Source organism: Microtus oregoni, unplaced genomic scaffold, assembly GCF_018167655.1.
Source record: "Microtus oregoni isolate MIOR12 unplaced genomic scaffold, Mior012 000004F_ref0000308, whole genome shotgun sequence".
In the NCBI taxonomy this organism is placed as follows: Eukaryota; Metazoa; Chordata; class Mammalia; order Rodentia; family Cricetidae; genus Microtus; species Microtus oregoni.
Genome location: NW_024543063.1, coordinates 32,427,436 through 32,455,382, shown reverse-complemented (window position 1 = coordinate 32,455,382; position 27,947 = coordinate 32,427,436). Strand labels below are relative to the sequence as shown.

The 27,947-nt window shown below is 49.3% G+C and overlaps 1 protein-coding gene across 4 annotated transcripts; it reads right to left on the bottom strand.

The window, feature by feature from the left end:
• Positions 1-1,980: 1,980 nt before the first annotated feature.
• Positions 1,981-27,481, bottom strand: Klhdc4 (kelch domain containing 4). Of its 4 annotated transcripts, none has more exons than XM_041651006.1 (12): positions 27,323-27,481; positions 25,112-25,203; positions 23,631-23,709; positions 22,433-22,531; positions 18,900-19,036; positions 12,724-12,816; positions 11,065-11,224; positions 6,792-6,867; positions 5,248-5,456; positions 3,595-3,997; positions 2,575-2,700; positions 1,981-2,405 (listed from the first exon to the last, which is right to left on the bottom strand). In XM_041651006.1, the coding sequence occupies exons 1-12, from the start codon at positions 27,419-27,421 to the stop codon at positions 2,200-2,202; spliced, it is 1,779 nt and encodes a 592-aa protein (XP_041506940.1). In that variant the 5' UTR covers positions 27,422-27,481; the 3' UTR covers positions 1,981-2,199. The 4 variants fall into 4 exon arrangements, with proteins under 4 accessions (XP_041506940.1, XP_041506941.1, XP_041506942.1 ...); XM_041651007.1 differs by having other exon boundaries at positions 1,981-2,396; XM_041651008.1 differs by lacking the exon at positions 12,724-12,816.
• Between the last annotated feature and the right edge of the window lie 466 nt (positions 27,482-27,947).

Below are 27,947 nucleotides of genomic sequence, written 5' to 3'. Positions count from 1 at the left end.
CTTATGGAGTTTGATAGCCATTTGGGCAAGAAACTGCTCTTGCCTGGACTATTGCATAAACTGGAAACAGAGAACCCGCAGAGAGAGAGGACTACTGAACTTGCACTTGCCTAAAGGTGAGATGATCTTTCGGGGTTCCTGATTCATGAGAGAGTCTGCGAGACATTCTTCAGGACAAGCAGATAGTGACTGCCTTTGGAATTTCCTGCTTGATGAAAATGTCTGCTGGATACTATGGGCCTGAAGGCTGAAGATGGATGCCCCAACGGTACAAAAGAACTTTGGGTGACTGTCCAGGCAGCGAGATGTCTTTGTCATTTCTAGAGTTTGAAGTTTCTTAGTTCTTGTTTACTTAGGTAATACTATATCTTTCTGGAGTCTTTGATGGAGTTAATAATAGTTATAGTTTTCCTTAGTTATGATAAAGATTATTGTAACTTTTACTTGATAACTGTTTTGTTATATGTAATTTTGCTATGTTAAAGTTAAAGCCTTTTTTTTGTTTAAACAGAAAAAGGGGAAATGATGGAGGAAGGTCATTGGCTAATAAAGGAACTGCCTTGGCCCATTTTATTGGTTAGAACATAGGTGGGAGGAGTAAACAGAACAGAACGCTGGGAGGAAGAGGAAGTGAGCTCAGACTCCACAGCTCTTCTCTCGGGAGCAGACGCCTCAGAGAGGGATGCCATGCTCCCCGCTCCAGGGAAGATGCACGCCATGAAGCTCCGACTCAGGATGGACTTAGGCTAGAATCTTCCCGGTAAGACCGGTTCTCACAGACTATTAGAGATGGGTTGATCGGGATATCAGAATTAGCCAGTAAGGGCTAGAGCTAAAGGACCAAGCAGTGTTTAAATGAATACAGTTTGTGTGTTGTTTTTTCGGGCATAAGCCGAGCAGGCGGCCTGGGTGCTGGGAACGCAGCCCCGCCGCCCTTATTACTACAAGGCTGGACACACCCTAACTCTGCCCTGGTCACAGTAGCCACAGTGATACTGGACATCCCCAAAAGATGGCGGCAGTGGCTGTGGAGCCATGGCCGTGCTAAGGTCTGCGTGCTTGGGTGTGCCTTTCACACCGCACTGCTGATGGTGGGTTCTGTCTTCTAAAAACTCAGCCTTCAGCCTTGTGCCCCATTCACCCTGTGGGCCCGCAGCCCAGGACAGGCAGCAGAACTCAAAGGAGCTGTTCCTCAGAGCTTTTCTGTTTCTCCAGCTATGGAGTTCAGCCTGGCCAGGCACTCTCTTCCTGCCTCAGCCGTGGACTAGGCACTGGTATGTTGGGGTACTAGACCCATGGCAATGGAGCCCCGACTCCATGGCCAGATGGCAAAGGGCTGATACCATGAAGGGCTCGGTTCTTGCCCTGCGGCCTCCCTATCATTTCACAGGCCACAGCCCTTTGTCCACAGGAAGGTGTCACTGCTTCCTCCTCAAAGACTGCAGTGGAGGGGCTGGAGAAGGCAACACTCAGCTGAAGAGCCCCTGCTGCCTTTGCACAAGACCCAGGTCAGTTCCCAGCACCCGAGTCACATGGCTTACAACCATCTGTAATTCCAGCTCCAGGGATGTGACACCCTCTTCTAGCCTCCATGAGCACCAACATACACACTCACCTAAGATGAAAATACATGTCTACACCAGGCGGTGGTGGCACACACCTTTGATCCCAGCACTCAGGAGGCAGAGGCAGGCGAATCTCTGAGCTCAAAGCCAGCTTGGTCTGCAGAGCAAGTTCCAGAGCAGCCAGGGCTACACAGAGAAACCCTGTCTCACCTCCTGCCCCTCAATACATATCTGAAACGAGGGAGAAAAAAAACCCTTATTAACCTTGCTGTGGAGCCAATGGACATATCCATGCACCCATAATATTCTACTATAAGACTCAGCACCAAACTAAGCGGCGGAGAAGGCCAATTGGCAGAAGACATCTAAGCACTCCACAGCAACTCTGGGTGACCGATGACACATACCCATCTCCTTGTTCTGTGAAGGAAAACCTTGGAGCACACGGCCCAGTTTTATTAGGACAAGAGCATATATCCTGTGGGTCCCCCAAATGTCCATCTCACTCTAACCTTCCCTCTGTGTGGACAGCAGCTGCGGTCAGGGCAGTGAGTTCCTCCTTAGACTGCAGCCTCTGCAGGGGCCTCCTCATGCCTGGTTAAGGACACCAGTGATGTTGAAGCCATCGCTCTGTCTAATGTTGGGCGCGTGCCATGTCTTGACCTGCATCATCAATGAATGCTTTCGCCATAGCATGGGCTACTTTCAGGACTTTCTTCTCCTTTGCATCAGGGCCCATGTGGTTCCGGGCAAGCTTCAGCCAGTACTGTTCAGTCCGGGACAGGTACTCTTCGTACTGCTCCCCAGGCGCCACCTCTGGGTGCTGTGGATCTTTCCATCCCAGAAGGAAGAATGACACGGAGCATGCTCAGTCAGTAAGTTGAGAGGGATCAGGGCACCGCTGCCCTGAATGGCAAGCTACCCAGACCCACCCTAGACACAAGCAGTGTTAAACAGGCCTCCCATAGAAGCACAGCACAGAACAGTCAAGGCTGATGGGGATTCTAACCTGCTCCCTCCTCAGCGCTGTCCTCTGTACTGTCCTCTTCCTGGTCCTCATCGCCCCTCTCTGCACCCTCTTCATCTGAGCTGCTGTCCTCTTCCGAGTCTGTCTCCTCCAGCCACTCCTGAGATTCTGAAAAAACAAAGCCAACACATGGTTCTGGCTACAGCCGAGGGGCCACGGGAGCTGGCACCACCTCATAAAACCCCTCCTTCCTCCCAGGAACTGAACAGGAACCCCAACTCTCCTGCCCTGAAGCCTGGGATTAACTGACAGACCTCTCAGACCTCAGAGAAACTTGGGAGTGATACTGTGGTGGGCACCAACTCCAGCCATACTGCCATCCTACCTGTGGGCACCTGAGTGGAGGCTGTCTCTTCCTGGATCCCTACAGCCCTAGGGGTTCCCAGAAGATGGTGACAGATCCTGCTCTATGGGTAGGGCCTCTCCCTAGACATGCACTGCAGGTTTAGTCTCAGATCTCAAAAAAGTGAAAGACGGAAATGAGGGAAGCGGGCAGGAGGCTGACTGGCAGATGTATTGAGTTCAAGGCCAACCTGGTCGTTATAGCAAGTTCCAGGTCAGCGAGGAATACACAGTGACACTGTCCAAAAAATAAATAAATAAATAAATAAATAAATAAATAAATAAATAAATGGTTTGGGGCCAACGGCAGTCTGGATAAAATGGGGATGTCATGATTTCTGAGCAGTGATGGAGAGAGCGACCACCTCAGAGTACCAGCCACCAAAGGCAAGCTCCAGTTCTGCTTGCTCTGCACTGACCTGGGGGAAGATGCGAGGCACATGGAACTGGTCTAACCCGGGTATCAGTGACTTGTGCTGTGACCCACTTAGCTCCTGCGAGCACTCAGAGCACACAGGTGTATGCCAAGTGAGCCCCCATCCCCCAGGCTCTTCTCAGGGAAATCTGGCCCAGAGTCAATAACAGAGGTCCCTACAGGGCAGGGCACAGGCTCTTATAAGAGTCTCATTCCATACAGAGGTCTCACCCAACCCAGCTTACTTGGATCCATCTCTACCAAGGTTTTCCATTCTTCCATCTTGTGAAGGTCAAGGCAGTAGAGGTCACTAAGGGTCACCTGGCGATCACCAGCTTCAAACATGCCACCATAGACATAGAGCAGTCCATGCTTGACGGCCAGCATGGCATTTGAACGCGGACATGGCTCCTGCCCAGTGCTGCTGGCCTCCAGAGCACTGTCTTCAGCCTTAGGTGGGGGTCGCACTGGCAGCCCAGAGGGAGCAAGCACTTGTTTGATGGTGATCACTGTCCCATCTTCAGCCACCACCTCTTTTATCACCTCCAGTGGCTCCGGAGCACCAGTCCCCCCACTCTCCTCTTCAGTGGCACCTTCGTGTTCCTCTACTTTGCCCCGCCTCCGTTTCTTCTTCTCTGACTTGGGGCCCTGTTAACACAACTCAAGCTGCACAGCAGGGCAGTGAGAGCCCTCCCTCTACCACACCAGTCAACATGCCATCTAACACGCTATCCCTTGAAGAGGTGTGGAGCAGCGCAGGCATGAGCAGACATTCCAGGTAGCCAGGACGGCAGCGAGGAATGGCCTCCTAGCCTTCACTGTAATGAGGGACAGTCACCTGAGTCCCACACTGCGAAGCACCCAGGTGAGACCAGGCCCAGCTAAAATGCAGACAAAGGTGTCTGAGGCTCTTCTTGGGAAATCCTACCCATTCACACTGTCACTCACAGAAGGGATGCAGATCACTCCCCGCCAACAACAGGGCTGGATGTCAGGAGGGTCAGAACTCCACTCTGACCCTCAAGACCATGCAGGACCCTCCATGCCAGCCCTGAGGTACCCTCCTACTGGGTCCCTGCAGGAGAACATGTACTCTGTCTCTCTGGCCACTCTGCAGAGTACAGCTGAGTGGCTCTGTAGTAGCCACTGTCGTCTGGCAGAACACCATGCTCACAAGATGGCATTTACTGAGCTATATTCAAATATTCCAGCTATGACTACCTCCAGCCAACTTGGACCTGCTCCCTGTTCTAGACACAAGACCCACTCCATCCTGAGATTGCAGTGGGCGTCTCATACAGAACAGCTCCTGAAGGACATCTTGGGGCCCGAGGACCAAGTAATCTGAAAATAAGGCTAACCTACACACTGGGTTCAATGCTCTGAGCAATGTTGGAGACCCTGAGTGGCCATGCCTGGTATAGCTTCTCAGAGCAGGGACCGACATGTGCAAGGTTTTCTATCATATCGTATCTATGTCTATCATAGACCCTTCCACGAGGCTGAGCCCACAGCAGGTACTAGTGCTCGCATACTGTGGGCACTCAGAGCAGTTTCTTTGTGCAGATGCCAGGGCGACCTGGGACGATCACCTGCTAGTCTGTCTGCTCCAGGTAGGTCCTGGGCAGCAGCTGTTGACAAGGACAACAGAAAGGGGTATGGAAACAGGGCTGAGCTCAAGCAACAACAGACATTAACTGGCACAGAGAACCTGACATGCTCAATATCTCGGCTCTGCCAAGGAGTGGTAGGTGACATCAAGAAGGAACAGGGATCACAAGTCTAGTCACCCAGAACCCACACAGAAGAGTACATGGGCCTTAAAAGGAAGCAACAAGGCTTGAGAGTGGGTAGGAGACAGACAGGTAATATGGAAGACTCTCAGGAGCCTAGGCTACCTTTAGCTGTGCTGCGAACCAGCGACTCCTGGCAGGATCGTAGATATATAAGTCACTAAAGAATGAGCCCTCCAGGCTCTCCTCCTCCTCCTCATCACACACGCCCCCGAAGACCAGTATCTGATGATTTGGAGCCAGGGCCACAGAAAAGCCAGACCTTGGAGTAGGCTTGACCCCTGAAGGGTTAATCCGGGCCCAAGTCCACTTGCCTGTCAAAGAAAACAGAGGAAGGGGTAAGAGGGGACACTAAGAGCCAGGAAGAACACACAGAGAGCTTTGGGCACCTGGAATAAGGATAATTGCGAGCTTTGGATACTATTTAGGCATGGAAACTCACTTTGTCCCCCTTGTAGGAAGAGGGGACGCCAGTCAACCACCCTCAAGGTCCATCCTTCTCAAAGCTCAGCTGTGTGACACCAGACCTCGCCTTCTAAGGGACCCTGGAACCAACGGCCGAAAGGCAGAGGGACAGATGTGGAGGTGCCATCTTGCTAGAGGAGGATCATGGGCTAAAATATACCTCACTGGGGTCCTAAGCCAGCTTATCCAGCCCTGGACTACACCACCTCCCAGCGGGGACAGCTGTGCTCAGCTTTCCCAATAGGTGTCAAATTCTTCTGACACATGGAAAATGTCTTCCTGTTACTTCTAGAAGAAAGAACTGAGATTGTCCCTCACTAAACATTACAAAAGTGTTGGTGACCATGCACTGGAGGTGACTGATGAGGCCCACAGTGCGGGCAGGACTCTGGGCCTGCCCACTAGTGGTCCCCAGTCAACCCATCACAGCAGCGGGTGCTGTGGCGAGGGACTAGAGCCGAAAACACTAACATGGAGTTAGCGAGGCCCACCATCTCACACTGTGCATCTACAGAGGGAGCGCTGCTCATAACACAGGGCTCCCTTTTCATGAGGCTACTTGCTGGGCCCAAGGGACAGCACCACACTGTCCAGTCTCCAGGTTCAAGCTTCACAGGTCCCCAATCCTAGGTTCCTGCCAGCAGTGGCAAATGACTCACTTTTGAGCACACAGAACCACATATCCTATTAATGTCTGTGTGCTCTTGAGTAAGAAAACACTCTTTAAAATGTCAAGCAAGGACAGGACCACAGCAGCTCCTCCTTCCCATCTCCCCACTCCTCATCTGCCCTCACATATGGCTCTACATGTTGGGGCTGAACACGCATGTTCAGGGAGCCTGCCCAAAAGTGTCCTCCCCAATCTTACCTCTAAGCATGAAAACTATACCTGAGAATAACACGTATAAATACAACACAGGGTTTTCAAGGGGGACACAGTGGCTGAATGACCTGGGCTCCTGCTGCCTTCCAGACACACCGAAGGCTGACCCGTGTTGCATAAGGCACCACGGTCCAACCACTCCTGAGAAAGGTGGTCTGGTCCTTGGCTCTAGACAGGCAACAGGAAACTCAATGCAGTGCCCGTTTTGATCAAAGGGACACACAGTCTTTGCTTCTACCCAGAGGCTAAATGTAACCCACCCGAAGGCCATCCAGAACACAATCCTCAAGCACAGCAGTACCTTCTCTCCCTTCCTCAGGCTTCAACAGGAACATGTCTGAGTGCTGGGTGCCTTTGTCCACGTCTTTCTTGATTTTCTGCAAAACACAGAAGTCTTGAGAACCAGCCAGGCTGCAGCAGCACATAACAGGAGCTGCAGTCCCACGGAGAGCACAGATATGGCAGACTGATTTTTTTTTTTTTTTCCCCGAGACAGGGTTTCTCCGTAGCTTTTTGGTTCCTGTCCTGGAACTAGCTCTTCTAGACCAGGCTGGCCTCGAACTCACAGAGATCCACCTGCCTCTGCCTCCCGAGTGCTGGGATTAAAGGCATGCACCACCATCACCCGGCTTGGCAGACCGATTTTAAAGCCACCACCAATGGCCAGTCATGCTGGATCACTGCAGTATGCTCTGCCACAGAATCCCTGTGCATCCACAGGTCTGTACCATGTGGATGGACCCACACACAGCACAGCGCAGCCATACCTCACTCTGGCTCCTACGTGTCATCAGAGGTAGAGAGAAGCAAGCCAATACCATTGACAGAGCTCTTAGAGCCTTCAAACCCACCGATCCCGGGTCCTTAGCCTTCAGCTTCAAACAGTGATGCTGACTGGCTGTCAGCCCTGAGGCCACCACCCACACATCTCCTACTCAGCACCCCAATGATGGAGGAAAATCATTGGTTAACTAATAAAGAAACTGCTTGGCCTCATAGGTTAGAACATAGGTGGGTGGAGTAAACAGAACAGAATGCTGGGAGGAAGAGGAAATAAGCTAAGACGCCATAGCTCTGCTCTCTGGGGCAGATGCGATGAAGCTCTGACCCAGGATGGATGTAGGCTGGAATCTTCCTGGTCAGCGCACCTTGGGGTGCTACATACATTATTAGAAATGGGCTAGTCCAGGTGCGAGAGTTAGCCGAGAAGAGGCTAGATATAATGGGCCAAGCAGTGTTTAAAAGAATAGTTTCCGTGTAATTATTTCCGGGCATAAGCTAGCTGGCGCCCAGGAGCCGGGCTGTGGGAAGAGGCCCGCAGCTCCTACTACACCCCAAGGCCCAGACAGCTGCTTGCCAAGATCATCACCCTGAGAAGGATGCCAGTCCACTTAAATGTCTTCCTGTACTTTTGTGCTTAAATTCTCAGTTTCAATGCACTTGATCTTGTGGTCTTTATGTCTACAGAAAAACTGAGAGACTGCACAGAACCACTGTCCTGGCAGCTGCAGCTGCTCACCCTACCCAGGTGCATGCAGAAGCTACACTGATGAGAGAAACCAACCAGGCCACACAGTCCTCCTCTTCCCTATTGTTGCTTCTCTCCTCCAGGGTGCCATTCAGGTCCTACATGTCCTACAGGCTGGCTAAGCTCTGCCCTAGGGAACCACTAGTTCCCCTTTCCATCTGTACTGCCCAGAAAGATGTGGCAGGAATGGGAGGTGGGAGCTAAGTGGACACACGAGGCACTGTCCTTAGAAATCAAGTGCTGGTCTCAGGTTGTTTTTGTGTCAAGTTGTAATGGAAACAGCAAGTCTGACCCTTTGGCCTCTGGCTCCCTAAGCTCCCCCTCCCACATATGCTCCACCACTGTGATACCATCTGCCATGAGCCATCCATGTCCAATCCTAGATTTTCAGGGTCCAAACTCATTTTATAGCCAAGTGTGCCCTCACAGTCTGGGAGGCAGAAATAAATAACCTCACTTCTTTTTAAGCCCTCAGCCTGTAGTATCTTATTTCCCTCTCAGAAACAGGGCCACTGTGTGTACAGTCAGGACAGCCAGGGCTACACAGAGCTTTTGAATGCAGAATTTTTTTGTTACACAGATTTTGAAAAAACAAAAACAAAACGAAACAAATCAATGAAAGGAGTTAGAACTCAGGTACCCTGTATGTGTGAACAGTGACTGCCCCAAAAGACAGAGGTTTTAAAATGAAAATCTGAAGCCAGGTATATACATACACCTTACTATGAGTTACTGATCATGTAAGGCCCCAGAAACAGTCGAAGCAACACAAGCTATTGTCATTGCTCTCAGCTGCCCACCAGACCGGATGGTGAAACTCTTCTCCTGACACCACTACATGCTTTGCTTGGAGGGCAATCAGGACAGAACGGACCTGAAAACTTCCTCTCTGGCTGGCTAGCTTTCATAGTGTCTGATGATGCAATGCAGGGCACTAAGGGAGAAAATTCATCAATGGTATTACCAAGAGGGGAACCTGAATACTGACTGACCTTCCAGACAAGATGTGTCCATTGGTGAAATAGTGGCATTAGGTTATGGGGACAGTAACCACTGATTGGAGCTGAGGCTGCTCCACAGGAGGCAATTCATGCCTGGTACTGTAAACTCAGTCAAAGCCCCCTGGTTCAGGAGGTCACAGGACCTAGGCAGAAACCTACTACTGTTCTGCTAAATGGACACATAGCCTCTCTGTCTTCTAAATAGTTATGCTTCTACCCACAGATCAGTGCTGCCCTCTACCGTGGTCAGAGAAGTGTCTCTCCGCAGTGGGTAACAGTAAACACAGGAGACTCACAGCTAGTCACAGAGCTGAGAATAAGTGGCTGTTGAGTGCTTGGCCTTAAATAGGATACTGAGAGCAACCCCACCTCCCAAGGCTCAGGAACATCACTGAAGAGGGGACAGAGAGAATGTGAGAGCTGGGGGAGGGGAGAAGTACTGTGAAAAGTCTTCACAACGTTACACTCGTGAAACTCAGAGCAGCTGTGGTCACTTGCACAGGACCTGCATAAGATCAAGCCAACAAGGTTTATCACTATTACAGCAGGCTGTGCTAATTGGACTCAGTGGGTTACAAAATGCAAAAAAGAAAGAGCATTAAGGTGGGAAGGGGCATGCTGGGAGATGTCTGGGATGGGGAATTGTAAGAGCTGGGTTTGTTCTAGATGTCGTGTAAATGGAAGGAATTGTCAAAACAATAAATAAAAAGATATTTATTTATTTATTTATTTATTATGCAGCCTTCCTTCCATGTACACCAGCACAACAGAAAAGGGCGCCAGATCTCATTATAGATGGCTGTGAGCCACCATGTGGGTACTAGGAATTGAACACAGGACCTCTGGAAGAGCAGTCAGTGCTCTTGACAACTGAGCCATCTCTTCAGCCCAATAAAAGATATTCTTAAAAAAGAAAGAAAGCAGCCAGGCGGTGGTGGCGCACGCCTTTAATCCCAGCACTCGGGAGGCAGAGGCAGGTGGATCTCTGTGAGTTCGAGGCCAGTCTGGTCTACAAAGCTAGTGCCAGGACAGGCTCCAAAGCTACAGAGAAACCCTGTCTCGGAAAAACTAAAAAAAAGCCTGCCACAGCGGGTTGTATTCACTGCATTGCAAATAAACCACATGACAGTCAACACTGACCTCTACCTGACTCCCCACACTCACATACATGAAAGGGCATGCACACAAACTAACGTTCAGGCATGACCCTGTACTTTTCTATGAACTACACAAAAGATAACGGAAGAGTGAGAGACACAGCTGCACAAACACATGTGATCAAACAAGTGTGCTGGAACAGGAAAGGCGGAGTCCCTGCAGCATGCAGGTGGTCACTGAAAAGATTCACGTTAACTATCTGAGAATGTTTTAAAGAAAAAAATATGAGATAGTCTTTGTTTTGTTTTTTTAAAACCCTGATTTACAGCAATGTCAGGAATGGCAAAGTACCAGTACAGAGCAGGGCAAGTGGGTGGTCAGCACTTACAGATACACGCACTCCAAAAGCAGCAAGAGACTCCTGAGCACTGGCTTGGGAACACAGCTACAACACTGGCTGCAGATACAGGGAGAGGACACTATGCAGTCCTTATATCGGCTACAGTGTAAACACAGATTGTTCACCTGGCAGTGTTCCTGGGAGGTAGGCATGGCATGAACTAAGCTTGCATCCCCAACAAACACATAAAAGCTGGACTTAGCAGCCAGCATCTATAATCCTAATCCTGGGAGATAGCAGAGGCACAGCCAACTGACCAGCTCCACGTTCAGTGTGAGGCCTGTCTTAAAACAACCAGGTGGAGAGCAGCTGAGAAAGATGCCTGATGGTAACCTCCAGCCTAAACACACACCCACAAACACATAACTATACACCAACACCCACAAGTACATGTGTGCACACAAGTGTGCACGCACACACACACACAAACCCATCTCTGTATGCTTAAAGAGGAGCAGAGACAAATCCACTGCAGCTTACAGCTCAGAGCAAGGCTGCTCCCATCTCAATGGAAGCCCCTCTCAATTCTAAGCACAGGGGCCCTTACCTGCTTTGAGTAGCCCCCATAGATGGCAATGCTGCCCTGGGGGGTGACAGCCATCAGGCAGCCTGATCTGGGTGTGGGCCCAGGGCCTGAAGGGGACAGCTTGCTCCACTGGAAAGTATCCAGGCTGAAGGTGTACACATCACTGTAGTAGATATAGTCCCTAGCGGGAAAAAAAGGGCACAGGTCACCAGAGAGACGACAGGGGAAGGCAGGTTCATCAGTGCACCAATTATACTGAAGGCAAACTTGTGTTTCACCTAGACATCTGCTTCAAGTTTAAATCCAAATGAAAGGCTGAAGATCCTGAATTTACAGACGAATCAGAAACAACTCCAGTTGCAATCACAGTATAGCTTACTATGAAAGTTGTCCATTTTCTACCCCAGTGACAACAGCTACCTTCATCAGGCAAATTTGGCTACTCAGTGTGACAATGAGTCTAACTGATCACAAGGCAGGAGACTGACCATTTGGTAAGAACTGAGGCAGGGATGGACAGGGACAGAGCAATGCACACAGGCCAAAGGCAGGAACAGACCCTTCGCACCTACCACCAGGCAGGAATGGGAGGCTCCACCTAATGCTCACTCTGCTCAGAGCCAGGGACTCAGACACCAGAGCACTCAGTACATAGGCTCTTGGAAACAAAACAGGGAGGCTGGCTATTCTGGGGTGTCTGTCACTGAACAGACACTGGCATCAGCTGTGAAGAGGAGCTCAACTGTCCACAGAGGAAAGGCAGGGGAAGTTGGGACAACCATTGCTCCACACAGTGTATCTGAATAATCCAAGCCTGGGGCTCTACAGCCACTGTGAGCCCTGAAGGCTGTAGTGGGAGAGCTGGCACAAGGCTGTCTGCCTCTAGAGAAATGCCAAGAAGCCATGGGACCTGCTAGTTGCCCCTCAAACCCACAAAGTCCTCGCCAAGAGCACATGAAGGAGAGGAGGCTCCAGGTTTCTAGAATTACTATAATCCAGTTTTCTCCAATTTCAAACTCCACTTTCAATTAAAAAAAAAAAAGTCAGCTCTTATTGAAGATAAATAACAACTGTTTCAAGGAAAATTCAGAATGGTGATATTTAAAAGTCAAGCTAATTTAATACAGATGGTGACTCCATTCACTGTAGGACTGTCATTTTGTCTGTATGCCTAAGTGTTTCCTAAATAGGTTTGTACTTTAAAAAACGCTTATTTCCACTTATGTGCATTTATGTGTACATGTCTGCATGGGCGCGCAGGGGCTGGGGAGGGCATTTGACATCCTGGAGGTGAAGCTACAGACAACTGTGAGCTACTAAACATGAGTGCTGGAGAGCTAAACTCTGGAGGAGCAGCAAGTGCTCTTACCTGGCAAGCCAGCTCTCCAGTCCCCTAAAGAATCTTTAAAAACCACTGTGAAATGGTGATCCACAATCTACAGATCTGTAAGAGGGAAGAGTTACGCTGGTTCGCACACAACCATGCACACAGTAGGTGCCGACTTAATGTAAGGACAAGCCCATGTTTTCCTCAATACTTCATGTGGCTGTCACACACTGTCACTGCCAAGCCGTGTGCCCAAAAAGTTAGTGAGCAGAGTTCCTACGCTGATCAGATTGTTTGGCCCATGCAACCTATACCCTGTGCTCCAGAAGAGGCCCAATCTGCTGAGTACCAACCTTGTGCTTTCATGGAAGCCACCAAAAAGAATTAACTGTCGCTTCCAGGCTACCATCCGATGTCCACTGCGACCTGAAGGACCACCTGTTGATCTAAAATGATGAGGAGAAAAAAAAAAAACTTTATTAAGTTAGATATTTCTTATCTAGGGTTGGAGTTTTTTTGCTGTTGCCGTTTTCATTTTTTGAGACAGGGTTTCTCTGTGCAATAGCCCTAGCTGTTCCGGAACATGTTCTGTAGACCAGGCTGGCCTTGAACTCACAGAGATCCATCTGCCTCTGCATCCCAAGTGCTGGGATTAAAGGCATGTACCACCACCACCTGGCTGATTTTTTTTAATATTTATTTGCATTTTTGTGTGTGTGGGTGTTTAATTCATACATATGTTTGTGCACTATGTGGTTTCCTGGTGCACTCAAGAAGCCAGAAGAGGACATCAGATCCCCTGGGACTGGAGTTACAGCGAGTGTGAGCAGCCATTTGGTGCTGGGAACTGAACCCTGGTGCTCGAGAAGAGCAGCCAGCACTCTTGACTACTGAGCTATCTTCAGCTCTTGATTTTCATTTTCAATACACTTAGTAAGTTCCCTTCATTATCTCTTCAATTACTAGACTCGACCTAACAGTCCTGCCTGATGCTATAGGGCTTCTAGAGGGGCAAGAGGGTAGATCAGTGGTAGAATACTTCCTCAGGAGTGTGTCAAATCCCTGAGTTCAACTCCCAGACAGTAAAGACTTCCAGAAATAGCAGAATCTCTGACTTGGAAAAAATGTTTTTCAGGCAAAAAATAATAGGTTGTGATGTGGGAGTGTCATATATAAATCTGTTGATTTCATTGGTTAAGTAATAAACAAACTGCTTGGGCTCATAGCTTAGAACATGGGTGGGTGGAGTAAACAGAACAAAATGCTGGGAGGAAGAGGAAGTGAGCTCAGACTCGACAGCTCTCCTCTCGGGAGCAGACGCCTCAGAAGAGACACCATGCCCCGCTCCCGGGAAGATGCACGCAGTGAAGCTCCGACCCAGGATGGACGTAGGCTAGAATCTTCCCGGTAAGCGCACCGTGGGCTACAGCAGTTTATTAGAAATGGCTAGTCCAGGTGCGAGAGTTAGCCTAGAAGAGGCTAGATAGAAATGGGCCAAGCAGTGTTTAAATGAATACAGTTTGTGTGTTGTTATTTCGGGCATAAGCTAGTCAGGCGGCCAGGGTGCTGGGATGCAGCCCCACTGCTTCTAATACAACAGAACGGCACCCAACGCTCTTATTACTACAAGGTTGGGTTCTCTTAAATAAAGAATTCAAAATACGCTATTAAATACATATATGGGAAAAGCCATGTATGCTGGGCAGTGGTGGTACACACCTTTAATTCCAGCACTTGGGAGGCAAAGCGCCCGTGGCTCTTTTTGAGTTCAAGGCCAGCCTGGTCTACAGAGCAAGTTTTAGGGCAGTTAAGGTTACATAGTGGTAGCACAGGCCTTTTATCACAGCACTTTGGGAAGCAGAGGCAGGTGGATCTCAGCAAGTTCGATGCCAGCCTGGTCTACAAAGTGAGTTCCAGGATTGTTACACAGAGAAACCCCATCTCAAAAACAAACAAAAACAAAACAACACGCACACACACAGAAGTTAGACATGGTTGCCCACATCTTTAATATCCCAGTACTGCGGAGACTAAATTAGGCAGATTTCAGTGAGTTCAAGACCAATCTGGGATACACAGAGAGATACTCTGTTAACAACAACAGCAATAATTTTTAAAGGAGGGGGTCAGAGTACTGGTTAAGATGCTAGCTACATTTCAGAAAATCCTGGTTAAATTCCCATCACCTACACAGTGGTTCACAACTAACCTTCTCTAATTCCAGATACAGACATCCTCTTCAAACATTTATATGCATACAATCAAAACATTTACATACATAAATCCTACAAAACAAACAAACAAAAGAACCAGCATACAATGGGTTAGGTATGGTGGTACACATCTTTAATCCCAGGCATTTGGGAGACAGAGGCAGGTGTGTCTCTGTGAATTCAAGGTTAACCTGGTCTGCATAGTGGATTTCAGTACAGGCAGGACAAAATAATTATCTTGTCTCAAACCCTTTCACCAAAAAACAAGAAAAGAAAAAGAAAAGTCTGAGCCTATAGAATGGTTGTCACACAAGCACAAGGACCCAAAATCAGAATTTTCTTTTTGCTTTTTTTAACCAAAAATAAAACAAAACAACAAAAAAATCCCACTAAGTTCAGCATAGTGGTGCGCACTTGTGATCCCAATGCTGGGATGGAGTCGGGTGGGTCTGGGCTGGCTGGTCAGGCTCCTTGCTCACAGGTGTGCTCCATGATCAGTGAGAAACTGTCTCAAAGTATGTTGGAGAGCAAAAAGAACACACCAAAAAAAAAAAAAATCAGGTGGTGCCTGCCTTTAATCCCAGCACTCAGGTGACAGGAGTTCAAGGCCAGCCTGGTCTACAGAGTTAGTTCCAGGACAGGCTCCAAAGCTACCACAGAAAAACAAAAACCAAACAAACAAAAAAGACACCCAATACAGACCTCTGGCCTCCACACACATGACTTCTCCCCCTCACACACAATAAACAAATAATACAAACTTCCAGCTGGGCAGTGGTGGCGCAGGCCTTTAATACCAGCACTAGGGAGGCAGAGGCAGGAGGATCTCTGTGAGTTCGAGGCCAGCCTGGTCTACAAGAGCTAGTTCCAGGACAGGCTCCAAAGCTACAGAGAAACCCTGTTTGAAAAAAAAAAAAAGGACCAACAAATTTTCCCAACTGCAAATAAGTGGGAATTCCACTTTATTCTATCAGACAAAAGTTCTTTTTTTTTTTTTAAAGAATCAGATTAAGATATTTCATGTCAGAGAAAAGTGTTCATAAGAATGGAAGGCAGCGTTACAAAACACATTACATAAGATTCTAATCCGGGGTTTTGAGCAGTTTTATTATTGTCTGTCTTCTACATTCCCCAAGCTTTCCACAGTGAACACATATCACTCTGGTAAGCGAAAGAGGGAAGGCAGAGAGGAGCGTGGGGAAGGGGAGGCAGGAAAGAGCGCCTGTCACTGTAAAAGGCTGCCGGCTGCCAAAGGCAGACCAGAGCCCAGATGGAGGTTCTCTGAGGTCTGCTCTGTCAGAGCCTCTCCTCCTGCTGAGGAGTCAGTGCCCGGCCTCTGGGCAGCACTCTCACTGCTCCCAAGCGGAATGCGGGAAAGTCAAGTTGCTACAGGCGGTTCCACAGGATTTTATGTGAAAAGCCCACAAAGTGGGGGCTGGCTCAGAGGAGAGATGTCTTACAAGTTAAAAGCAGTTGTTGCTCTTCTAGAAGATCAGAGTTCAGTTTCTGGCACCCACAATGGGTGGCTCACAACTACCTGTGATTCCAGCACCTGAGGATCCAATGCCCTCATCTGGCTTCCACAGGCACCTGACTCCACATCCCCCGCCCACACACACACACAAACACAAAATTAAATAAAACTTTAAAAGAAAAAATCCCACAAACAGCAAGTTCCTAACAAATGCATCCCCCCCCCAGAATCTCAACACTCAAAGGATCCTGCCCCAAGGCCGCCCTTCCCGAGTGTTCAGATGCAGCAGTTGAAGCACAGCATGGAGTATCTGCAGGGGGGGGGGGGGTCTTCCCTAGGTCAGTCCAGAGTGAAGACAGTTCCCAAATGCTTGACTATACCCATCACATCACCAGGATCCTTGCTAAAGTCACCCAGGATGGCCAGTATGTCTACCGGAAATCAGTACCTTCCAGACACCATTTTCTAGGGACTCACCCTCAGGCACCCTTTTGGGTGGTTGCATGTGGCTCACCCTCTACTCTATGGGGAAGGGCAGCTTTAGAGCCAAGTCTGCTTCACCCTTACTTACAGCCCTATACAGAAAAATCTCATTAGACTGGGGGATACACAATTTGTCAACCAATTTATTTGCCTTTTCCTAGCTTTGTATTACTCGTAATTTAATAAGTATGTTCTAGGGTCAAAATTCATGATTAAAAACAGCAAACATCGGTTTCCAGGCTCAAAAGAGTCAGTCTAGGGCACATTATCACACAGCATGCAAGCTTCCTTAGACCAAGAGGACTATCTGGACCATAATACAGAGAGACCCTGAATGTGCACATGGGAAAAGGCCACATCCCAGGGTGAGCAGACAGCATAACCACATTTCGCACAGACACAAGGACAAGAAAGAAAAGTGACTGCTCGGGCCAAAGGGCAGCTCCGGCTGACATGGAGAAGGCGCTTACTGCACACACAGCTGAAGCAGCACATTCACATACACCTATTTCTACCACAGCAGCCACAGAAGAGGCTGGACATTCCCTGGTGCCATCCAGTGACAGAAGGCAAGACCATTGACAAGCTGGCTATCTGTGACCCCAGAACCCTAGAGACTTAGGCCAGGTTCCCAACAGCTTCCTGAACGGGAACCCCACCAGGTCATCCTCTGGCTGAGTCAGATGACACGGACACAACTCACTTGTGGCAGCAGCAGTGAAGTAAGCACCACTGTTCTGTAACTAAAAATAAAGTGGGGGGCTATAAAGAGGGTCCACGTTCCCTCTAGAAAAATAAAGCCACCCTCCCAACAGCCCATTTATATTCAAGTTTCCATTAGGCTTTCAATTGCAGTCAATCCTAAATATGGAGATGCCCCACTCATCCAGAAGCCTATGTATAGCACAAAGACACGCACGCAATGGTGTGGGCGCCAGGCTCTTAGCTCTTCTGGGCTGCGCACAGAATGGCATTCCCATAGGGCATGCTGCCAGCCAGCATCACCAACTCCACCACCCAGCCACTGTGATAGATGCATAGAAAATGTCCATGCCATCAGACATCAGTGCAGGCTTAGAGAGTGAACAACCAAGCATCCAATACTAGTGCTCTGAGTTCTGTTCATGTTTATACTGACAACACTACACAGTACCCACTACCCAAGCCATTGCAAGCTTAGCAAACTGAATTCTACTGGAATTCTGAGTTCAAGGTCACAGGGCCCAGCACAGAACAAAAACACTCCCTGCTCCCACGATAGTCCCAGGATGACCTATGGCGCTATATGCAGCATGTCCTCTCTTTCTCAGAGCCTTCACCATTCGTGCAGACACCTTGCCATACTTAGCTGTCAGTCCCAAGAAAACCAGTCAGGTCAGAAGCCAACCGCTAACACGCCAGATCACCCTCTTAGCTTTCCGTAAGTCAGCCACACTTTACACACGGCCCTCGCTCCTTCCGAGTACTCACTGGTGTCACGTCCACCCTCGACCAGCAAGGAAAACGCAACACTCGGAGCTCTTTTTGCAGCAGTTTTCAGGACTTTATTCACAGCAATCCATCTCCTTCTCTTTCTCTCTCTCCCCGGGCAAACCTCTCCCAGCCCTGAAGTAGGCATGGGCCGCCAACCCCGGATTGCCAGGTGGGCACTGCCCATAGGTCCACGCATATGCAAGCAGCTGATGATCATTGCGTGATAATAGCATAAGTCAGGCCTTAGCCATCTCAGGAGCTGATTATACATATCCATCAGGTGTGACTCCACGCAGCTCGCTGCACACTAGCATAGCACAGGTGCACAGCTGTCTCATAATTCTGGTTTACTGCTTTATTAGCAGAGAGGGAAGGACCCTCACACTGTGGCATGCATATCCCTGGCAATAGGGCTAGGGAGCACCCAAAGAAGATGAAGTCTGTTGGCAACTGGCCATTCTGCCAGGCTCCTCTCTGCAGTAATTCTCATTTAGAGACAGAAAGACACACAGCAGAGGCTCCCAGCAGAGAAGCAGGCACCAGCACTGCAAGCCTGGTTTCCGAGAACCATGAAGGTTCCTCTCTCCTCTGACCAGCTCTGCTATTTCTCCATCATCTGAAACAGGGCCATCACCTGCTCTTATCATGAGCGATCTCCATCGGCATCAGCACTGGCTGCAGTAGCCCTGAACCCACACTGGAGGAAATGCATGGAGACGGTGACTCAGGCCTGACACACTGCTCGCTGCTCACCATCCTAAACAACGCCTCCACTGAAGCCCTCACCCCACCACACAGGAAAGCACCCTGCTTGCTTCACCTATAACTCAATCCCAATCAGAAACACAAGCTAAGGCCAGGGCTCAGGTTCCCACCCAGATCTTACCGAATCTGTTCCCAGGTCTTGGTGGCCAAGTGCAGGACCCAGAGGTCCTTGTAATGGTAGAACTGCTCGCCATCAGGAGATGCAAACTCCCCACCAAAGACCCACAGCTGTCCACCGCTCTGGGGCACCACCACAGCCTGTTAAAGGAAAGCAAACAGATTAGGTGAGCCATGAGACAGCACAGCTGGCCCCAGAATGACAAACAGCATCAGGACCATCCAACTAGAGTCTCAGGGACTCCCTCAGCCACTGTCTCCTAGAACAAACTTCCCGAGGCGTATTAATTATAGTCAAGGATCTAACATCCGTGTTTCCCTAGACTGCAAGACAGACACCTATTTACATTCAGACAATGTACTGTCCTATTAAATGAGCAGTTACTGCAACTTCACATAGGTTATCAAGGAACAAATACCATTTCTGTTTATTAAATAACAAGAAAGCGCTTCAGTGCTGTTTATTTTAGTTATGTGTATGTGAGGTATATGCACATGAGAATATGAGGTGTAAACATGAGTCATATGCATCTGTGCATACATAAAGCATATGTACTTGTGTTGAATATTCACAGGGGTGTATGGTGTAGCACATGTACATGTGAGGCATATACATGTGTGGATGAGGTATGTGGACATGTATGTGAGGCATATACACACTATGTGAGGTGTGTGGACATGTATGTGAGGCATATACACACTATGTGAGGTGTGTGATGTGTATGAGGCGTATGTACATGTGTATGTATAAGGCATATGCACATGGTGGATGTGAGGTATATTTACATGAACATGTGTATGTGTGTAAGGTATATGCATAGCATGAATGGGAGGTATGTGGACACATACGAGTTCTATGCAACTGTAAGGTATGTGTAGGCACACGTGTATGAGTGTGCAGGATGTATACACAGGTGTATGAGTGTATGAGGTGTACATGCACTGTGGGGGGCTGCACTTGCCTGTGTGTGGGTGCAGAGGTAGGAGGAGGATGCCGAGTATCCTGTCTATCGCTCTCACTTTATTCTTAGACAGGGTCTTTCACTGCACCTGGAGCTGAGCTTGTGTAGCAAGCTCCAGTGATCCTGCCACCTCGGCCACTGACAACACCGGGGTTACAGGCATGTGCCACCACGTCCATATTTTTACATGGATGCTGGCACCCTAACTCCGGTCTTCATGCTTGTGCAACAAGAGAGCACTCTTATCCTCAGAGCCTGGAGACTCAGGGTGCACAGCCCCAGGGACTGGGGTAACATCTGTTGCTGCAAACTAGTCAAACACCCTGCTACAACTGATTCCTACAGCAGCCTCCCAGCTCAGAACAACCTCCTGGAATAAAAGCACAGGCTAAGGCTACAGCTACAACTGATGCCTACAGTAGCCTCCCAGCTCAGAACAACCTCCTGGAATAAAAGCACAGGCTAAGGCTACTGTGCATCTCAGGACAATCCCGACCACTCTCTCAAGAGACTAGGAGTCCTCCCTCCCGTGTAACTGAAAGACTTCAGGCAGCTTCACCTGTACCCTCACTACTGCACTTGGCTGAAAACGAACCAACAACAACAAAACCTCGAAAACGCATACACTGTATGTTCCCAAAAACCATGTGAACTGGCAGCAATCACCTTTCCCACTAGCCCAAACAGAAGCCAAGCTGCTCCACACATACACAGAAGGTGCGGAGCAAGGACAGGCGGGACAGTCCTACCAACCTGCCCCAGGCTATTTGGGTTCACTTGTAACTGCACTGAAACACAGGGAAAAAACATTAAGCATCAAAAACAAAAACAAAAAAAATACAAAACTTAAGACCAGTGGCACAAACAGTCAGCATGTATAAAGATTCTGTACCCATTTCATCCCATCACCACCAAAACCCAACACAATACAGGTTTCTGACCTCAGCCTCACTCTTCTGTCGAGGGAGTCCAAGCGCTACCCAAGCCAGACACCCTCAGGACCAAACAAGGTACAAAACAGGGAACTCCTTGGGAAGGTCAAATATTCTCACTCCTGCATCCCAACACCCAGAGGGTACCCAGCAGACAAAGGGGCTCTAACCAGGACCCAGCTGCCAGCAAGGTGGTACTTTCACAGGCAATCACAATATATACTAATCTTTCCACCCATAGCTCACTGCCACACTGCACCAATGAAAACAGCTTTTGCTGGTGGGGGGAAGAGGAGGGAAGCAAAGTCTTTAATCCCAGCACTCAGGAGGCAGAGGCAGGAGGATCTCTGTGACCTCGAGGCCAGCCTGGTCTACAAGAGCTAGTTCCAGGGCAGGATGCAAAGCTACATAGAAACCCTGTCTCAAAAAAAATTAAAAAAAAAAAAAGAAAGAAAACCTAGCATTCACTGAAACCCACCACAACTTGTCCTTCCTTTTCATGAGTGTTGCGGTCTGTGCTCTTCTGCTGTGATGAAACGCAGAGCAAACCAACTCAGAGAGGAAAGCTTTTGCTTTATACATCACCAAGGGCAGCCAGGGCAGGAATTGGAGGCAGGAACTGAAGCAAGGGCCATGGAGGAATGCGGTTTACTACCTTTCTCCCCACAACTTGCTCAGTTTTCTTTCTTATATGACTCAGGGCCATATGTCCAGGACCAGCATCAGCCATGGTGATCTGAGCCCTCCTACATGAATCTTTAATCAAGAAAATGCCCCACAGAAGTGCCCCCAGGACAGTCTGCTGGAGGCAATGCCTCAACTGAGGCCCCTCCTTTCCAGGTGACTCTAGTTATGTCAAGTTGACAAAATCAACCAGCACAATGGGAATGCACCTGACTATTAATTACTCTGGGGACAAACCATCCAGTCACCAGGCAAACACAGCCCTCCCTCCCCTTTTTCTGACATCAAGCCTCATAGTCAGCTGCCTGCAGCCTCCAAAGTCCACACAGAAGAGCTGTCCTTCGTTCCACACCCACCTCCTCCCAGGACAGGAGAGCAAATTGTTCTGAGAAAGAACTGGGTTGTTGGACAAGGAGGAGAGCTACAACCCAGAGCTCAGGGGATGCCTGACACTTGGGAACAGCTTTCCTGAGAGGCAGAGCAGCTCTCACCTGCTCTCTGTATCTGCCAAAAAGCTAACTATAAGCTTATACCATACAATTTATCCAAAGTGATTCTGTTCCCTCCACCATCTCCCCACTCCTGAACATTGCACCTTGCTCTGGTTAGCAGCAGCCCAGCCCTGCGGCACACATGGGAGGCTCTAACCAGCAGGTGCTGTTTGACGCTGTCCTAACATGCAGCATCACACTCAATCATCGCATTCAGAGCAGGGGCTCACTCCCTTCTCACAGGGGAAAAGACCTGTGCAATGAAACTCAGTAAAGTGTCCAGGGAAGATGGCGGAGCCAAGGCTGGCGGCTCCAGCCTCCTGTTCCAGCACACAGGAGGTTTAAGGCAGGAGGATGCTAAGGCGCAGAGTGAGACCCTGTCTCAAAGACCCAGACGGATGTAGCAGGAGGGAAGCAGGAAGTGGCCTGTCATCTGTAGATGACTGTGACAGACAGTTCAGGCATTACCTGATGAGCACAGCGCCTTGGAGGTGGGCCAGGAATGTCAACTTTCGTCCAGGTGTCCTTTCTGATACTGTAGACGTAGAGTTCGTTATACATGAAGGTCTGCAGGAAGGAAGTGACCATCAGTGCCACAAACGACACAGCAGGCAGCAATGCCACAGTGGTGAATACGCTCCAGGGAGCTTACACACCAATCACACCGGTGCAGAAGTGCAGACAGCAATGCCACAGCGGTGAGTACGCTCCAGGAAGCTTATACACCAATCACAACAATGCAGACAGCAATGCCACAGTGTACGCTCCAGGGAGCTTACACACCAATCACACCAGTGCAGGCAGCAATGCCACAGCAGTGAGTACACTCCAGGGAGCTTACACACCAATCACACCAGTGCCCTAGGCCTCGTGTACGCCCCAAGGCTGCCTGGGAGGACATGACAGAGGCTCCCGATCTGCCACATGCTTAAGTCTCCATGAACTTATGAGCAGGTAAAACACTAATGGAAGACGCTTTACATGCCTTGTCCTCCAAACCTCCCCTTCTCAGGCCAGCCGCCATTGCATGGTTTCAGAACACCAGCCACTGGCTGGCAGCCATCTAACATGCCACCTTTTTTTACAAAGCGCTGCCATGTCCCAGAACAAGGTTCTGAAACGACAGACATAACGGCGGTATCAGCATCCTCTCACCAATCTAAGCTCAAAGCTCACAACAAAATCCTCGAGTCGGGGCCAGCGTCACCATGTCAACCGATGGCTGCAAGACTCTTCACTCTCTAACTTTAAGCCAGCTTATAAGTGGATGCAAACACAGAGAGTGAGCTGGACAAGGAAGGAAGACTTGGAACTTGTCACAGGCTACTGGAAGAGCCCATGCTTTCAACTGCTTTACTTCACATTCCAAAACTCCGGGTTTTCTGGACCCACAATTCACTAACACTTTCTCTACTCAAAACAACTCTGTGCACCCGTATGACCCAGTGGAGCTGGCTCTGCTGACTAGAAGAGACCAGGACCCCTGCAGCACTAAAACCCCCGTTGCCAGTCCCGGAGGGATCCTGGTGACTGGTCAAGCACAGCCCACATCAGGCCTGATACTTTGGAGGGAAGAGACAGGACAGGGCATACTTGTATCACCAATTTACATTCACTTCAAATGAGCCCTAAAAAGATGGGGGAAAAAGAAAAACATATACTTTACTTTTTGGCCATTGAAATATTCACCTCCGAAAAGGATTAATTCATCTTTCTCAGGGTGAGCAGACAGGGAGGCATTTAAGCTGCAAGACAAAAGCCACAGAGGAGCAACATCAGAGAACATAGCACCAGGCTAAGCACAGACTCCCCTTCACATTCCCAAGAGGGCCGAAACCACAAGCTCTGGCAGCCCTTTCCTCCCTTCAGCTGACTCTCAGATATTTTGTCGCAGTGAAAGAAAGGCTGAGTAACATGGTCTGAAAACACAACTGAAAGATGGGAGGTCAGAACATATTTAGGTCATCAAGGAAGACGTAATCTCATTATTGCAGTTCCACCTCCCATTCCCTTCCACCAGGAAACATTCTCAGCAGGCATTTTAAACTATGCCCTGACACTGATCCTAACACCAATCACTGCAGCTTTATAAAAGTTCCAAATCATCATCAAAAGAAATTCTCCACATTCAGGATGAATATGAACCATTGGCACTCAGAGTGAACTCCGGAGTGAAGGTGTCGGGCTTGCTGCAACAACCAGATGGGTCTGACAGCACACCAACTTAAGAGAAAAGGAAAAGTCAGTGCCAGCAGAATTTACCACCACCACTTTACTCCAGGGCTCAACACTGACTCCCTCCCACACCCTAGAGAGGTAAAGGCCATGTGTGAATCAGAAAAATTCAGGCTCTGGAGCATCCAATTATCTCATACCAAAGTGTCCCATCATGGGCTTCCACTCAGGCAAGTTATGGTGGGATAAAATCAATCCCAGTCTGGGAAAATGAAGCGCCCAGTTTACAACTAAACAAAATGGGGCTAGAGGCAGAGAGGCTTGCACACTTCCCCTACCTGAACAATACAGCTTATTACACACTTTCCCCACCCCAAATGACAGTCCATGAAGGCCCTCTCCTGATGATCCTGAGCTTCAGCTGAATGGCACAGACAAGTACTAGGGAGCCATAAATCAAGTCAAAAAGGAATCCAATGTTAGAAGCTGAGGAAGCAATCTGATGGAGACCCAAGTTGTTCATTCAGCCAATTTTACAAGTATATGAATTCTACATACACTTGGGACCTTGCTCATAAGTTATAAATTCACTTAGAATGACAAATGTAAAGTTTCTATTTCATAAGCTTTGCACACGGAAATATAAAAGCATTAAGAACAGCAAAAACCTGAGGTGCTCTTCAGTCTACACCTATGAGACACCCTTCAAATACTCGCAAGGCAAAGGGAGGCTCACTGGGCCATGTCTCTGCAGTCAGAGCAGACTATGAGACCACCTCCCCACCCCCTCAGCAGAGCAGGGGATGACAGCCAGCTCGTCCTAGCATTTGGGAGGCAGAGGCTGGCAGACACTGTGTTCTGGGGCAGCCTGGTCTACAGAGACAGTCCCCGGACATCCAGGACTACACAGAACCCGTGTTGAAACCCTCTAGCTTTCCCCCACAACAGGAGACACAAAGCTGTCTCACTTACCGTGGCGTGGGTGGAGAAGATGGTGTCTCTGTGACCTGGGTCTTTTTGGCATCCAGGGTCTGGAAATGGGCTATGAGGGCCTCCAGGTCTTCCTAAAGATACAAAAGTAGCTACTGTGAGACTCAGTAACCTGTCACAGAGTCAAAGGCATGCTCAGCTTTCGTCCCATTCTCCCCACTAGACTGGGATTCAATCACACCTGAGTCCTAAACACACAGAATGTAACACATCCAGGAAGTACTTGCTGCGACACCAATGGCGGCTTTCCTGTAGGTGTAGATGCATGCACTGCCCTTTCTACCAACCAAGGGCTTTCTAAGAAGGGGATTCCAGCCTGGCCACACTGCCCTCAATGGCCTCTGACAACCTGTTTGTGCCAACAGCCTGCCTTGCTGCCTACATAGCCATGCCCGGGATTTCTCTTGCTTACTGGTTGTCAGCTCCCACACCCAACCCCATGATAACATATGCACTCCAAGAGAACAGGGCTTGCGTCCTTTAAAACAGTGCCTGAATGATGGGGCTCAGTGGTACCTTGAGCCCACCACTGGCCCCAATTTCCCAGATGTGGCACTAGACCTAGAAATTAAGGTTTCAGTTCGCAAGTATGCTAGACAGCACTGAAACCAAGCCTGCCTTCCCACCCCAACCCAGTGCTCACTCTCCTGCATTTACTAGACTGTCCTAGCTTGCCTTCTATTGTTAGGGAAGAAAAGTGTCCCTAAATCTTACAGCTTATATTCCAACATGAAAGGAAGTCAGATCAGGAACTCAAGACAGGAACCTGGGGGCTGGAAATGAAGCAGAGCCCAAGGAGGAAAGCTACTTACTGGCTTTTTTTTTTTTCACTGTGGCTTGCTCAGCTTGCTTTCTTAACAACCCAGGACCACCTGTCTAGGTATGGAATGCCCACAGTGTAGACCCTCCTACATCAATTACTAAGCAAGACAAGACCCCCAGAGACTTGTCTACACGCCAACTTTATGTATGGAGGTGTTTTTGCATGAATGTTTGTAAATGGAGCTTATGCCGGGCAGTGGTGGCGCATGCCTCTAATCCCAGCACTCAGGAGGAAGAGGTAGATGGATGATCTCTGTGACTTTAAGACCAGCCTGGTCTACAAGAACTAGTTCCAAGATAGGCACCAAAGCTACACAGAGAAACCCTGTCTCGAAAAACAACAACAACAAAAAGATATAAAATGATGCCTACAAAGGCCAGCCAGTTGTGAGCCAGTGGGTACACAGAATAAACCCTGGATCCTCTGAAAGAACAGCACATGCTCTTAACAGCTGAGCCACCTTGCCAGCCCTGTACAGGTCAATGTTACAGATTTATTTTCTCAATTGAGGTTTCCTCTTCCCTGGTTGAGGATGGGAGCCCAGGAAATCCTGTGCCTGGAAAACTATTGGGCAAACCCTGGTCAGCATAGCTGCCCCGTGTGAGAAAGACCTAAGACAAGAACAAGCATGGCACTTTGCCCAAAGTTCAACAATGATCCATCTGCAGTTCCTGGGATAATAGGAGTGTGTGAAAATAAGATAGCAGGGGCAAGCACCAACTGTTCTGAAATACCCCACAGTTCCAGCGACTTATCTGGTTACCAAACTCTACTTGTGCCGCCAGCGTTGGTGGCGCACGCCTTTAGTCCCAGCACTCAAGAGGCAGGGGCACGCGGATCTCTGTGAGTTCGACGCCAACAGGGTCTACGTAGTGAGTTCCAGGACATCCAGGGCTACACAGGGAAACCCTGTCTCGAAAAAAAAAATTAAAAATCTTACTTGTGGCTCACTCTCTTAAGGCTATTGGAGGGAATATCTGCCCTCCCTTGAAGAAAAAAAAAAGCGCAGTACAGTTAAGCCTTTACTCCGAGAACACACACCTGAACAAAGTAAGGGCCACTCAACTTCAGCTTCTCCTCCACTAAACCCCACCACGCTGCTCCACTCTACCAGAAAGGGAAGCAAGCAAAACCGAACGGCGTCCGGGACAGATCTGATTTTCAAAGGAAGCGTGGGAGAGAGCGACCGGGTAAACCAGGGGTACCGGTGCGCGGAGGTGTACCGGAGAAACGGAAGGGCCTGAGGGCGCCGGGCTCGGTGCAGGCCCGCCACCCACAGACCCCGGCACGACTCCGGCTCCCAGCCTCCCGCCGCAGACCCAGGCCACGCCACGCCTCCCTCCACTGCCGTCCCTCTGAGCCTCACTCACCTCCTCCTTCCGCGAGCGCTTGGACACCTTCTTCTCCATCTTGGCGGCCGTCTTCTCCGCACCGCGGCCCTTCTTCTCTTTCTTGCCCTTCTTGCCCATCGCGCCGGTTCTGAAGCGGCACCTGGAGACGACGGAATGAGAGCAAGCGGCGTTCTGCCACGGTCGGGAACGAACAGCGCGTGAAATAAAGGTCACTTCCTGTCCGTTTCTCTAGTGTTCCGGCGAGCTGCAGACTCCACGAGTACTTTGGGTCCGCCTTGCCGGCGCATCTTGGGACGCTTTAGTACGGAGCTGCTCCTGGATACACTGGTTAAGTGGGGGACTCTAGACTGGAGCAAGTGGACTTCTGGACGTCTCATATCCCCAGAGAAATTTCCGTGCATTTAGGGGATTTCTGACCCAAGTTAAGGCAGCCCCATTCCCTACCCCATGTAAATGTGCCAGTCGTTGTCAGGCTCTCGAGGCACTGCCCTGAGGGAGAGAGCAGCCCTTGACCTTCTGCAGGCGTGGCTCCGCTGACCGTCTCGTCCCTCCAGGGGGAGGCCCCTGCTGATGACACCAATCTATCCTCCCAACGGTGCTCAATTTATAGTATGACAAATATGTGGTAGGAAAATATGCTCCA

Bases quoted from the DNA above. Each gene is read 5' to 3' on its own strand.
- Klhdc4 (XM_041651006.1), bottom strand. From the start codon at position 27,421: ATGGGCAAGAAGGGCAAGAAAGAGAAGAAGGGCCGCGGTGCGGAGAAG. The intron at 12,817-18,899 runs GTAAGATCTGGG...TCATCATTTTAG, and splicing joins AAGACCTGGGAACAGATTCG to ATCAACAGGTGGTCCTTCAG. The intron at 2,701-3,594 runs GTAAGCTGGGTT...TTGTTTTTTCAG, and splicing joins CTTGGTAGAGATGGATCCAA to AATCTCAGGAGTGGCTGGAG.